We start from the raw sequence: 15609 nt of genomic DNA, 5'->3' as shown, positions 1-15609 counted from the left end.
CACCTCAACAGACTCAGCAACGACACCAGTAGCTCTAGAATATTCTGAATATTTTGTCGTTTAGCATTTCTGTTGTAACAACTTTATTTCTTTTTACTTTCTCCATAGTACTACATGGTGTACTATCTGTCTATATAAAGCCTGCAGTCCCTCTGTAATTACCTACGTTCAATACAATAGACTTTTGCCAAGGCATCTTTACCTTTATTCTATTAGCATATAATTAATTTCATCTATCGCTTGTCCGAGAGGGACTGATTAGAATGCTGCCCTGCCCCATGATCTCCTTTCCCATCAAAACATCTTGAGATTCTGGACGTGCCTTCCCATCATGATAACGAGATCATAAACGTCGAAAAGAAAGCCCACGTACCATGGTGAGCGATAGATAGGATATCCCAAAGGTCACGATCAGCATGCAAAGCATGAACTTGTATAGCTGAGGTTCATACTAACCCAGAGCTAAGCAATCATATACCCAATAATTATGAACCTGGACACATGAATTTAGATTAGATACCCGGCCCCACTATATATGTTTTTATTTCTTTCCCAAGCAAACTAGTTGTTGAAATGGCAAAATTTCGGGTTCTATCCATTAATCATTGCTCAATATTCACATAAAGATGAGCTGCTAACGTCTAATCAAGGTTTTGTAACTAAGATTTTACCCTTACACCTAAAATCCAGCCACAATAAAAGCCCTCTCCTCCCCTTCTACACATATCAAACACTTCTGCAAGTCTACTACTACTTACCAGTCTAGCTTTTCACTCGCAAATTTCCCAGGCAAAACACAAACCACCATGCATACAAAGATGACCACACAGGCAGCTTTCTTCTCCCTCTCACTTCTACTTGTTTTTCTTTGTCATGGCACCACAACTTCAGCGCAGCCAGCTCAGGCCCCATCCCTGCCCACCTCAGCCCCGACAAAGCCACCTACTGCCCCGTCAAAACCGGGCACCATTGACGTCACCAAAATCCTCCAAGGGGCTGGGGAGTTCTCGATCCTAATCCGCCTCCTAAAGAGGACCGCTGTAGCTGATCAAATAAAAGGACAGCTCAAAAAATCAAACAATGGCTTTACCCTTTTTGCTCCAACCGATACTGCATTTTCCAACCTCAAATCTGGCACTCTAAATTCTCTCAATGACGAAGACAAGATCCGACTTATTCAGTTTCATACCCTACCCAATTTTTATTCTCTATCAAACTTCGAAACTGTGAGCAACCCAGTCCGAACACAAGCAGGAGATAGCACTCCGGGTGATTTCCCTCTAAATGTGACCTCTATGGGAAACCAGGTAAATATTTCAACTGGCGTTGTCAATGCCTCAGTGAGCGGAACAGTATATTCGGATAATCAACTTGCTGTTTATCGAGTGGACAAAGTGCTTCTTCCTATGGACCTTTTCGTCGCAAAGACTCCCATAGCAGCCCCAGCACCAGCCCCAACCAAGCCTAAGGCAAAGAAGAAGAAAGCAGCAGCCAGTCCAAAGGCTGTAGACGACATTCCAAATGCAGCTGCAGAGAGTCCAAAGGCAGCAAGCACAAGCACAAGCACCAGTAGTACTAGTAGTAATAGTCTTCCTGCAGTAGTGGTCGATTCTGGTGCAGTGAGTCTGACAAAGAATGGAATAATGGTGTCCGTTGGAGTTACAGCTTTGATTGCTGCATTTTCTATGTTATAATAATGAAGAAACCTTCCTGATAGCACCAGATGGATATATTTGGTGGGTGGAACGGTTTTCTACTTCGGTATTTGATTCTGCTGCGTTGGATTGGAGGGTCGTCACTATTTCCGAGTGCTTTTAAATAATTAAATTGCATCTTACTACCATTGAACTAAATATTAATGTTTTTCGCACGTTCACGTGCCGATCTTGCTCTATCCTTTTCATTTTTCGAGTCTCTTCGCATGCTCAAGGAATTATTTTGTATCGTTTTCCCAGAGAATTAATTATATATATATATATATGGCTTTTGCTATAGTATTGATCAGTTCTCTTTTGGACTTCATGTACTTCACATTAATTATAAGTTCTGTACTTAATATATATACTTTCATGCATGTAGAAGAAGAATGGCATCTTGGAATATTATTTGACACCAGGCATAATTTAGATTTTGATGGATAGTTTCAACAGATAATCGAAACAAAGAAGACGACATTTACCCAAAACACAGAGAAGACAATTCTATTTTCCATAAAAAATTATAAAAACTCTAGAATGTCCAACCAAATCCACAAGCCGTGCTGAAGTAGTTGTAAATCGAAAAATGTCATATTTTACCAAAAAATAGCAAAATCCTAATAAATATACCAAAAATATATATGTAAATAAAGAAGCAATCTGCCAAAAATTTAGCCAAAATCAGGATAAAAATCACTTCCTAATCGAGAAAATAAATATTTTCATAAAAAGAAAAAAATATATAAAATTAATAGAGATTTAAAGGGGAAAACAATTGAGTTTGGGCTTGGAAATAATGACCACCAAGCATAGCATGGAGATCATAGCATCCGCACCGGAAAAAAGCTTTTCGAATTGGGTCATAGCAAATCGATATCCATAGCCAAAGTTATGGCCAAAATACCAATATATACTCAAAACTGACCCAAATCAAGGAAATGTCACTGTTTCCTGCCGTACTTGCTTTGACTTGCTATCTTGAGGTAGTTCGGTGCCATCAACATGCAATCTGGCAGTTCAATATCATCTGACTCAGATTCTTCTGCATCAGTCACCTCGGGTTGGAAAGAACTTAGAGTATTGGCATTGGACTAGCCAAATACCAATGCAAAGCTAAACTTTAGCTAGATGTTAAAAAAAACCTTCACATTGGACTATCCAAAGATGAAAAGCTCAAGACTTGAGCTATAGTAAAAACACAAGCCTCGCCAATGTTGGCGAGTCACTGTTTACCTGCCAAATATTATTTTATCATTTCCTATACTCTTGTTCCCTCGTTCTTTTCTCTCTCTTCAACCCGTGTATATCCTTGTCGTCCCTCCTCTTCCTCCGTTTTTCTTCCTTTCGTTGATTCTCTCCCCCTTCTCTTCGTTTTCTTCCTCGATCGAGATTATCAGATCCGCTTCTGCCAAATATTATCACTCTCCGTTTTCTTCCTCGATCGAGATTATCGAATGTCGCAGACTCTAAGCTGATATGGGTTTGTTTTCTTCTGTTTTCTCCTTGTTATCGAGATTTGTCCCTAATATTTCTTGGGTCATAAATATAGCTTGCGTAAATTATCTGTGGCCAATCTATTCTATTATACTCTCTAATACTTCATAAAGATTATTTTGCTTGATCACAGACAGTATCATTTATTTCATAGGGATGAGTTTTTAGACTTCCTAATCGTTCCCCTTGCAAGCTATACTTTATCATCACAGCAGAGTAAAATGAACATTGTGATGCTTATCTTCTTGTGTTGACTCCCTGCTTGCTGCAATTTATGGGTGGTGGAGAGAAGCTGTTATGGACTGTTTTTGTAATGGCAATGAACTGTTTTGTAATTATTGGACTGTTTTGATGGATTAGTGGACTGACTGTTTTATAATTTTAGTGGACTGTTTTTATGGATTAGTGGACTATTTTGGTATTAGTGGACTGTTTTGATGGATTAGTGGACTATTTTTGTAATTTTAGTGGACTGTTTTGTAATTATTAGATTGTTTTGATGGAATAATGGACTGTTTTTGTAATTTTACTGGACTGTTTTTATGAGTAGAAGAAATGTTGATATGTTTGTATATGTGATTGTTGGGTGAATGGTTTACAAAATATATTTATTGAATAATTAGGTTGAGGGAAATAATAATTGAAAAATAATAATTTTATTTTTTAATAAAATTATTAATTAAAATTGTAAAATATTAAAAAATATATATATTATTAAAATATTTAATATTTTATTATTATTTAGACTTTAAAATAGCTAGTCCAATGTGGACTACTTTAGCTATAAATCCATGTTATAGCTAAAATACAACATTCTAGCTAAATTTTAGACTAGGCCATTATCAATGCTCTCACTCTCGAGTTCATAGTTAGGGCTGAGTAAAAATCTGAAATTTTGACTCCAAATTTGACTTTGACTCTGACTCCAATATTGTACATATGGTATAAAAATATATATATTTTTCTATACATTAATCATTATAACTTAGTTAAATTCAATAATAATGTGAGCTAATTATTATGAAATAATATACTTATACCATAATATAAATAGACTAAATTGACTAATAATAGTTTAGTGTATGACATATGTAAAGATCATAGTAATGTATAATAAACTAATGTAATAACTTGTATTATTAATGTATCAAGACTAACTGTAATACTACTGTATAATAACTAATGTATAATAACATTAATACTAATATATAAACTCTAATCTATAAATTTATAAGAACATGTAATACTATTATACTGATGTTTAATACTATAAAGACAAATGTATTTATTGATAACAACATGTAGTACTAATGTATAATAACTAAAGTATAAGAACAAGAATATAATAACATGAAATGGTAATGTATAATGACGAATGTATAAAAGCATGTAGTACTAATGTATAATAACATATTAACATGCATACTAATGTATAATAACACTAGTACAATAACATATAATACTAAGTCTAGTATATCATTAAGTTAGAAATAAGCTATAAACTAATACAATAATATGTAATTAATCACTATAGTACAAATATAAATACTAACAATTGTATTTAAACCTTATAGACTATAGGCTCTAGTACTAGTATATTTATAATAATGTATAATGACATTATAAACTTATAGTACATGTAATACCAATGTATAATAACACTAGTATAATAATTCTATTTAAAATTTAGACCATATCGTACAAGTCGATTTAAATAATAATAGTTATTAATCAACACTAACAATTAAATTAAGTGGTGGAAACAATTATAAAAACCATAAATAGAATGATAAGCTGATAATATATAATTAGACACTATAATATGATAAAATGTTAAAAGTATAATATGATAACATATAATTAATATCTAGTAATAAACAATACTAACAATTATAAAAACCATAATAACATGTAATAATAATAATATAAAAACACTAATGTATAATAACATGTAATAGTAATGTATAATAACATATAATACTGATGTATAATAATACTAGTATAATAACATATAATACTAAGTCTAGTATATAATTAAGTTAGAAACTAATATAATAAGATGTAATACTTTAAGTTTAGTACAATAACATGTAATCAAACACTATAGTACAAGTCTATAGTAGGAATAATTTAGACATTAGTATAAAATATTATAATGAGTTAATAACATGTAATTAGACACTACTTGACTGTTTTGATTGTTTTTTATTATTGGTCTCCTGCTATATTGTTTCTCCACAATGAATGCACGCTGTTATGCTTCAGAAATTGTCCACAGAGAGTGAAGACTAAGGACATCCAGCAGGGGCTACCGCAAGCCACCCAAATAACGTCCCACCATTTGCTCCTTTATTTTGAACAGATCATTCCGACCTATCAATTGATAGAGCTCTTTCATGTGATCATCAACTGATCTCATGCCTTGCCTCATTAATGTGTGAAGTTGCTAAAACAAGGTTTGAGTGTAGCCAAAAGGAAGGAAGTGACCCTTCATCTTTTTCTTCATCTTCTCTCAATCAGTAATATTTACCTTACCATGTCTGTCTCATGATCTCTTCAAATGCTTCCACCAAGTAGTGCTCTACCCTCTAGCTTGTAACATACCAGAAAGCTCAGGCAGATCCACTATGAAATCGAGGTCCCCATGACTCTCCTCGCTACCATGGTGCTCTTGAAATAAAGCACGATTGTGATACAGGTTCCCGAAACTGGAATTAGAATCGTGATCTTCCATCTCACGATCACTGATATTTTATGTCACTAGACGATGGGTTAACTCTGCAACCTGTCTTTGTAAATCCCCAATCATGACATCTTGAACACTACAATCACGGTGAGAGACTTTCTTGTTCAAAACCTACCCACGATGACCATGAATATGACCACTAGCAATGGAAACTGATGAGATATCAACCCAGGAAAGATGCCAATTGACGCTAGACATAATTTAGATTAATTATGGAAACTAGTTTCAATAGATAATCAAAACATAGAGGATGAGATTTATCCAAAACACCGAGAAAAAAAACTCAGTTTTCAATTGAAAATTATCAAAACTCCAAAATGTCCATCCAAACCCACAAGCAGGGCTGATATAGTTATAAATTAAAAAATATTAGGATTTTACCAAAAATAGCAAAATCCTAATAAACACACCAAAAATAAATAAGTGAATAAAGAAGCAATCTATCACAAATTTGGCCAAAATCAGGATAAAAATCACTTCCTACTCAAGAAATTAAATAATGTCATAAAAGGAAAAAAATATCTAAAATTGAAGATTTGAAGGGGAAAATAGTTGAGAGTTTGGGCTAAAAAATAATGGCCACCGAGGTATGCTCAGTGACCACGACATGCGCATCAGGAAGGGTTTATCGAAGTGGGGTCATATACACAAATCTGATACATGTAGCCAAAGTTATGGCCAAAATATCGATATGTGCTAAAAATATTCCCAATTCAAGGAAAAGTCAATGTTTCCTACCGTACTTGTGTTGACCTGCAATCTACATTTACAATCTGACAACTCAGCATCATCTGATTTGGATCCTCCGACATCATTATGTCACCATAATGCCACGTACGTGTATAGATTTGTGACATATATACATACATAATATATATACATATATATTTATATATGTTAGTTTAGAGTCGTTGCTAAATGATATTTTTTTTCTGAATATAAATTGGTCGTTACATATTTTCATGGTACAAAAAGCTGTAAATAAGGCTACATGTTGCTTGAGTTCTACTCGATTTAATTATTATTAAATGGAGGGGCGCCCACATGGGGCTGACCCCCTCCTGCAGTATAACGCATGGCTTTAAGCCATGCGTTATTTGCTTGTAACGCATGGCTTTAGCTTAAAGCCATGCGTTACTGTTGTTACACATGAATATTGAAGGCTGGCCTTTAAGGCCAGCCGTGCATAGGAGGACTATATCTCAATTGTGTTTTTGGCACCATCTGAAAAATAGAAAAAGACTCTCTCTCTTTTTGTTCTCTCTTGATAAAATACTTAGACTGTGAATTTGTTAAGTGTTATTCTAGTTTCATACTACGTAGTACACTTTCACCACTAAGAGAAAACGTTTGGAGTTTATCAATCTGGAAAAACTTGTGGAGCAATTCTTTAAGCTGAGCTTGAGGTACTTTTTCCACTGTGCATTCTAACAATTATTAAATGAGTCACTCGTAAACATAAATTATAATAAACTATTAAACAATATAACTCATATAAAATTCAATTCGACTTCTATATGCTTATATAAAACCGATTAACTTTATATTTATTATTTGTATTCTAAATTTATTCAAGTTCGGACTTTTCATCGAGTTGGGTTTTATGTTTGCAAAGAGTTCATTAAATATTTAAGCGAGTTCGAGCTTGTTTACAAGTTATTTCATTTAGCTAAAATAGATTATTTATATAGGGTATTTCATAACTTTATTTACAAATTTCAATAAACAAATTTTAACTTTGTGCTAATATCTTTATAATAAAATTCATATATACATATATGAATTATTATATTTATAAGGATTCAAGTAACATGATTTGTATTGGAAACATGATTTTCTTTAATCTTTTTAAATATGAAAAATATTCTAATCATTTTGATTTAGAGACAATATTATAAAAATAATGAATATAAATTTATTCGAGTTGATACAAATTCACATGAGTCGCTTTATATATGAGTTGTGTCATTTAAGTAATCGATCATAATTTTGTGTTCATGAACAACTCATTTAATAGAAAAACTTGAGTTGAGTCGAAATTGAATTTATTAATCAAATTAGATACAATGTAAAAAAAAGGTATGGGGCATTAATGAACAATACAAAATGAGCTGGAGAGCATGAAGTGACACGGAATCTCGGCAATTTATAATTAAGTTATGAGATTTTCTACAATTTTATAGTTTAAATATTTTCTTCACATAATAGATAAATAGATACAATATTGCACGTAGCTAGACTCCCTGTAAATACAACGGAATCAGATGTTTTATTTATCTTTTTCTAAATATTAGAAGGAGTGGATCAGATCATTGTAAAAAATCCTTATCGAAAGTGGTATACATATATAGAAATCATAGGCAGCATATAATATTACAATGAGTGATGAGAAACATAGCATATAAATTAATTTCTAACTCTGAGCATCCCGACCTAGGATGAATTGTTTTCTATGATCATAAAGGTTAAAAATTTAATCAAATTAGTAATCAATAGTTCTAAAATATTTGGATCAAGGATAATTGGCCGAAATATTGGATTATCATTATAATTGTTTATGTCTTTTCCATTTGCATGCACGTACGTATTTGTCATGCACGTACATATAAGGATAATTAATGAGCTTGTTTGCGGAGTTAGATGAGATGATAATTTTATAAATAGTAATAAGATAGTTTGTGAATAATAGTGAAATAGTTTGAGTTGAATATTTTTTAGATTTTAGAAAAAAAGAAAGAAAAAGTTGAATAAAAAATATTATAAAATTAAAATATTTTAATAATATAGTTTTATAATATTATTTTTATTTGAGGGTTTTAAAAAACTTGAATTATTTTTTATTTAAAAATTTAAAAAAATTGTAATAATTAATTCAAAAAATAAAAAATAAAAACTGAGAAAAGGGCTCCATCAATCCCCTGTCCGAAAGGGAGAGATTGGAAATATGATCTGTGTGATGGCCATTCCTATCAAAACATGATCTGGTTGTGTCCTCGGATAATGAGATCATAAAAATGATAAGAAAGCCGACATACCATGATGAGCGATGGGATATCCATAAGGTCGTAATCAGAATCATGCAATGAGTTTTTAGATTCTAATATTTATGTTTTCCTGCCTTCGATCCCAAGCAAACTAGTTGCTGAAATGCCTAAATCTCTGATCCCATATATCCATTCATCCTCCACATACAACATCCATAAAGATGTGCACCTAATTGCATCTACTCAATGTTTTGTAACTAAGATTTCAGCCTTTCACCTAAAATCCAGCCACAATAAAAAGCCCTCTCCTCCCAGCTTCTACACATATCAAACACTCCTGCAACTACTAATTACCACTCCTGCATTTCACTCCCAAATTTCCCAAGCAAAAGAGAAACAATCGTGCATACAAAGATGACCAGGCAGGCTTTCTTCTCCTTCTTACTTCTACTCTTTTTTCTTTGCCATGGCACCACAACTTTAGCACAGCCAGCTCAGGCCCCGGCCCTGCCCGCCTCAGCCCCATTAACTCAGCCTCCTACTACCTCGTCATCAGCGAGCAACGTTGACATCACCAAAATCCTCCAGGGGGCCGGAGAATTCACGATCTTAAACCGCCTCCTAAAGAGGACTGCAGTGGCTGATCAAATCAAAGGACAACTCAAAAAATCAAATAATGGCTTTACCCTTTTTGCTCCAACCGATACTGCATTTTCCAACCTCAAATCTGGCACTCTAAATTCTCTCAATGACGAAGACAAGATCCGACTTATACAGTTTCATACCTTACCCAGTTTTTATTCTCTATCAAACTTCGAAACTGTGAGCAACCCAGTCCGAACACAAGCAGGAGACAGCACACCAGGGGAATACCCACTAAATGTGACCTCTATGGGAAACCAAGTTAATATTTCGACCGGTGTAGTCAATGCCTCAGTGAGCGGAACTGTATATTCTGATAATCGTCTTGCTGTTTATCGAGTGGACAAAGTGCTTCTTCCTATGGATCTTTTCGTTGCGAAGACTCCCATAGCAGCCCCAGCACCAGCCCCTACCAAGCCTAAGGCTAAGAAGAAGAAAGCAGCAGCCAGTCCAAAGGCTGAAGAGGACACTGATCCAAAGGTAGCAGAGAGTCCAAAGGCCGCAAGCACAAGCACAAGCACAGGCACAGGAACTTGTACCAGTAATAGTATTCCTACAGTGGTTGATTCTGGTGCAGTGAGTCCGAAAAAGCATGGAATAATGGTACTGTCCGTTGGAGTTACTGTTTTGATTGCTGCATTTTCTATGTGACAAAACAGAAGAAAACTTCATGATCATAAGCACCAGCAGGATCTATTTTTGTGGGGTCTAGTTGTGATCTATTATGTTATGATTTTGCTGCGTTGGTTTGAAGGGTCGATCGTCGCAATCACCGAGTGCTTGCAAATAATCAAATAATTGCTATCCTGATATGTACTTAATAGTTATGTTTTCCTGATATGTACATGATGTTGTGTCCTTTTCATTTTCGAGTTTTTTGCACATTCGAATAATTATTTTGTATCAATTTCCAAGAAAAATTATATATCTATATCCATTGGCTTGAGCATTAATATTATTTATTTTCTCTTTCGAACACCATATATATTCAAATTTCAATCTGCATTGTGTCAATAAAATGGGTGGTGTGTTGATTTTTAAGTAGAAGAACTTATTTCACAATATGGTTCTTTAATTTAAGGCTTCATGCAGAAAAAAAGGGCATTCCTTTCAAGATTGAGTCGGGCACATGAGTACCACGCGAACAGCAAAATGACCACTAATATTATTATTAAGACAGTACTTTTGACAGATCAAACGGACGTACCATATCAGTATTGGTGGTTTAAAGTTTTCATATTTGTCAAATTTTGTAAAATATATAAGAAGTTATTCGCATGATTATTATATTGATCCCAGGATTGGTGTTGGGTTTGCGTCGGGTTAATCATCAGTTACGGAATTAATGTATTGTATTAGGATTGATGGGTCATCAAATCCAATTAATTGAAGAGAAATGATAAACTACCAACTAATTTACTATTCTTAAACTATTATTGAATAAAATAATATTTTTTTCAAATTTGATTTTGCTTTTTGGTTTTGATTTGATGTATTTAAAATTTTAAAAAAATATATTTTATAAGAAAGTAATAGATAATTAATTATAGATGAGTTATTAGTGTATCACTACTCTTAATTGAATAGTTTTTTTTTTTTCTAATTATATATATATATATATCAAATAGAAAGTTAGAGAACCAATAGCTGCTACACATTTTCCTCCATAAAGGAAAGCCGCTTAAAACGGGTTTTTTTTTTTGCAATCCGGTAAATGGACCGTGACACTACTATGACTAAAAGTCGGAGTAGATTGTGTTGTGTTGTACTTTGCTGGTCCAATTTGGTTGAAATTAATGTCCACTTGAACACTCATTCAAATAAGTATAAAAAAGCATTTAAATGCTAATCACTCATATTCGAACAACAATAACATTACCCAATTATGTTCGAACAAGAATGCAATTAATACATCCAAACCATTTATAGTCACATCGTTCGAACGATTATAACCGTTATTTGAACGTCGTTCGAATTAGGAACTTTCTTATTCGAACAATTCGAGTAACTGTTCAAACTATAATTGCACACCTTCAAACCATATACAATCATGACATTTGAACGGAAGTTAATCTTATTCGAACGATCTCGTTTCTCAACCCATTTGAACATGAATAAAGTGTTTGAATATTAAGCTCATAGTCTCATATCCTAACAATTTGAACAATATTCCATGTTTGAATGAAAGTTGGTCATTCGAATGATGTTAGCTAGGGACAAAATACCTTCATCCTGAAATTTTTTTCTGTTTGAAAGAGCCTGAAAAATTTCGTCCAAAATGAGATTTTCTGAGGTAAAATTTTTTTATATTCTTAGAATGTCTTTCTCGACAAACTTTTTGGGATGAATTAGGGACAAAATTATTTCATCCCTAGTTGTCTTCTGGGATGAAAATCCCACTCTTTCAAGATGAAATTCGTTGTCCCAAAAAGAGGATTTTTGCTTTAGTGTTACATATTCTTTTGAAATAAAAAATAAAAAACTCACCTTCCAAAATAACGTGATTAACATTGAAGGAATTCTAATCACAACTATCATTTTTCAGTACAAAAATGAAATATGCACAACTATTTTAGAACTTTTACGCTGCTCTTTAACAAACAACAAGAAATACTTTAGCAACAAAAATGTTACACAAAAATTAACCTAAAAAATGACGTGATTTGATGTGGTACATCATATTATGATTTTGCTTTTGTGATAAAATAAATTAGGGGTGAGTAGTGGGGGCTCACCTCCCACTATCCCGACCCCGTCCACCTTGCCCCAACATGGGTGGGTGGGCTACCCTGCACCACCCTTGGCGGGGGCGGATGGCGAGCTGACCCCAACGGGGCCCTGCCCCGCCCCCTGCTCCTCACCCCTCCCCTATTTAATATAAAAAAATTATTAGTTTTAATATTTATATAAATAAGTTATGTAAATAAATTGTATATAGATATATTCAATTTGTTAAGAACTTGAAATTAAATTTAACATTACTTAAGTATGACTATTGTATTGCCTTGACCTTCTATGTAAAAGTTGGTTTAGGAGGTCAAAGCAATACAAAATACAACTCTAATGAATTTCTATTTTTTTTAATGTATAAATTTCAATTTATAATTTAAATTATATTATAATTTGGGTCTAAAAAGACATTTTAGACCTAATATGTCATTGGGTTGAGTGGGGGGTGAGGCATGGTGTAGGTTTCAACCCCACCCCCTAGTACTCAGGCGGGGGGCCTCACCCTGGGTATGGTGCGGGGATGGGTCCAACCCGCCTCGCACAATGCGGGTAGCACACCTAAAATAAATCTAACAGATGACACAAAATTATGTCGGTTTATGCGTTTACTTTTATGTAATTCTTGTATTTGCAGCACTTCTCATAAACGATTATTATATTCTAAGTTAATTTGATTTTGTTTAATCTTTATAGGTTTGAATTTAAAAAATAACGATATTTTATTATATATACCTGAACCTAAAGTTATGATCTATGAAACATACTATGCACGTTGATCCTATTCTTTCCACTCAATCAAGAGGGCAACTTGCTTTGTCGGAATGAACTTTCTTAGTTGGGATCGATGGACTTGAATGTCCCATTTGAAAGATCTTAATTCCTCAATTAGAATTGTGAGGGGGTCAAATTATTAGGGACCAAGGCCACTAGGCCCAGTAGAGAACATAAGAGATAAGGAGGGTGAGGAGGGATGAGGTGTCAGGGAGGTAAAGAGGGCCAGGGGGTCAGATGGGAGGTAAAGGGAGTCAGGGAGGTAGCGGGCCAGGGGTTCAGACGACAAGTAAAGGGTGTTAGGGGGTAGAGCCATGGTATCAGGGAATATGATGGGCTGTCAGGGAAATGGGAAAAGGAGAGTCTGTTGGCACGCAAGGCAGACCCTGTCACACCACAACAGAGGGCATGCGGGAAAAACAATTAGATAAATAGGGGGTCTGAACAACTCCCAGGGGGACCTTCTTCTTCTTCTTCAGTTCTTTATCTTCCTCTTCGACCTCTCCTTCAACCTTGGAACAGGGAGCTCCAGCGAATGGTTTTTCTCCAATAAATGTATCTAAAGCCACCATTGTACAGTGATGAATGAGAGACTTTAAGCAAGAATATTATAGTGGATTTCTCCTCCCCAAATGCCCGTGGACGTAGGCAACATGCCGAACCACGTAAACCCATGTGTCCATCTTCTCTTATTTTCTCTACGCATTTCACCGCCATGGCCGTACGCATCGACATCGTATAACCACCCCAGATCACTGTTGGTGGCTCTTAACAACAACGATTGAGGCCCAAGTCATCTCAATGGACTGGGAGTGACTCTTTCTCCTCTTCCGGCCTGTTGTACGATTTTTACAACATCAACAGTGGCGCCGTTTGTGAGATCTAATTTCCTTTGTTCATTGGAGGTGAGAGAATGATGATTTCTAGGAGCACTGAATAAATCATTGGACAAACGGGTAACACCCTCACAGATGAGTATTCTCAATTTTCTCAACTTTTACATTTATGGAAAATGGGTAGACAGTGAATAACACATTGTACTCAATGTGTTGGCACTTGGAGTCGTGAATTGTACATAGTGCCATCACCATCCACTGTGCATGCATGCATAGCAGACCAACTCAACACATCCCGCCCATGCATGGCACGCACAGTGCCATGCACGGGAGCGCAACGCCAGGGTGCCACGACCCCATTGTGGCACGACCCAGATGCAGCGCCGGCGGCCACTATGAGTACTGTCGGCACAGTCTGTCCCCTTTGGACTGGTCCCTGACTGCCCACTCCTTTTCGACATGGTCCCACACAGGCCGTATCCCACCGTGCTCGAGAGCACGGCCCAGCCTTGACGTGGATGGAAGGGCACCGGCGGAGATCCCCGTGGTCCATCGGTGTCATCTGGCTACTCCTGTGGTGTCCCCGACTCCCATTGCTCGTACGCATCCAAGCGCATGTCGCCATGCGCACAACAAGGAGCTCGTGGCCTTCGGTTGCTAGTATGGTTGCACCACTGGATGTCAACATGTTAACTGCCGACACTCTAGCTCAGGCGCTATAGCCCTCATCCATGAGGGTCATTGCCTACCCACCCCGTGTGCACACCACTGTGTACATGGGATATAAACCCACCGCAGCCATGATACGATCGAGGAAGGGCAACGACGGCCACCTTGGGGCCCGCCGGAGTTGTCCGCTTACGCTGGAGTGGACTCTAACCATCGCGGCTGGCCCACGAGCGCTTGGGCCACTACTTGAACACCACCCACCCAAGCACTCCCCTCGGATCACCAACCCGGCAAGGGTCTCAACCTCATGGACAGGGCCTCCATCGCTCCGACAACACTCACATAGCTCAGGAACTCAACCACCGAGTGGTGCCGCTCAAAATCTCCTTGGTACCACTACTAGACACCTTAACTGAAAATACGGCTCGGGTTTCCTCCACTCAAAAAATGCCGTTCAAAATAACCCGCACGGGAAAGTCACTTGCATGGTAACACTGCTTAAGTCAGCTCGGAAGGCTCAGCACGGGACAGACCGCATCGGCACAGAATACATTGCTGGGAAAATTCACCTGCTTGGCATGCACAAGACTCACTGCTCTAGATTTATTCCACCAGACTCGGACACCACCCACATGGCTCGGGAACTCAGCCACCTACCATCATCTCCACAGCACCTTGGAGCCACTTGACAACTCACCAACAGCAAGAGACAAGGCAGCTCACTAGTAGGGACTCCCCTTGGTACACCAACTCGGTGAGGCCCTCACGACTTGGACAGACCACTCACCAGCTTGGACTGGCTCGGTAGCTCCCCCACGTGCACTAGACCCAGTACCTACTCTAGTTGCCATGCACTACTTGATCACATGGGATTTGACAACTCTTTACTTGCACAGCTTGGACAACGCCTCACCCACACAGGACTCGACATGACTCGGTTAGGACCAGTCACCTGCGGTGCTCAGGCTCTCCCCGTGAACTCCCCCAGCGAGCTCACCCGAACTCCTAACGAGCTCACCCAACCTCAACTAGTGGGCATG

General features: G+C 36.6%; 2 protein-coding genes across 2 annotated transcripts; both read left to right on the top strand.

Moving 5' to 3' along the window:
* The first annotated feature begins 734 nt into the window (after positions 1 to 734).
* On the top strand, positions 735 to 1997 carry LOC108983967 (fasciclin-like arabinogalactan protein 12). The gene has a single exon (XM_018955766.2). The coding sequence runs from the start codon at positions 807 to 809 to the stop codon at positions 1692 to 1694; it is 888 nt and encodes a 295-aa protein (XP_018811311.1). The 5' UTR covers positions 735 to 806; the 3' UTR covers positions 1695 to 1997.
* Positions 1998 to 9126: 7129 nt separating this feature from the next.
* On the top strand, positions 9127 to 10538 carry LOC108983968 (fasciclin-like arabinogalactan protein 12). The gene has a single exon (XM_018955767.2). The coding sequence runs from the start codon at positions 9336 to 9338 to the stop codon at positions 10212 to 10214; it is 879 nt and encodes a 292-aa protein (XP_018811312.2). The 5' UTR covers positions 9127 to 9335; the 3' UTR covers positions 10215 to 10538.
* Positions 10539 to 15609: the final 5071 nt, after the last annotated feature.

This window comes from Juglans regia, chromosome 5 (assembly GCF_001411555.2).
Source record: "Juglans regia cultivar Chandler chromosome 5, Walnut 2.0, whole genome shotgun sequence".
Lineage (NCBI taxonomy): Eukaryota > Viridiplantae > Streptophyta > Magnoliopsida > Fagales > Juglandaceae > Juglans > Juglans regia.
This window is presented reverse-complemented; position numbering and strand designations above follow the sequence as displayed.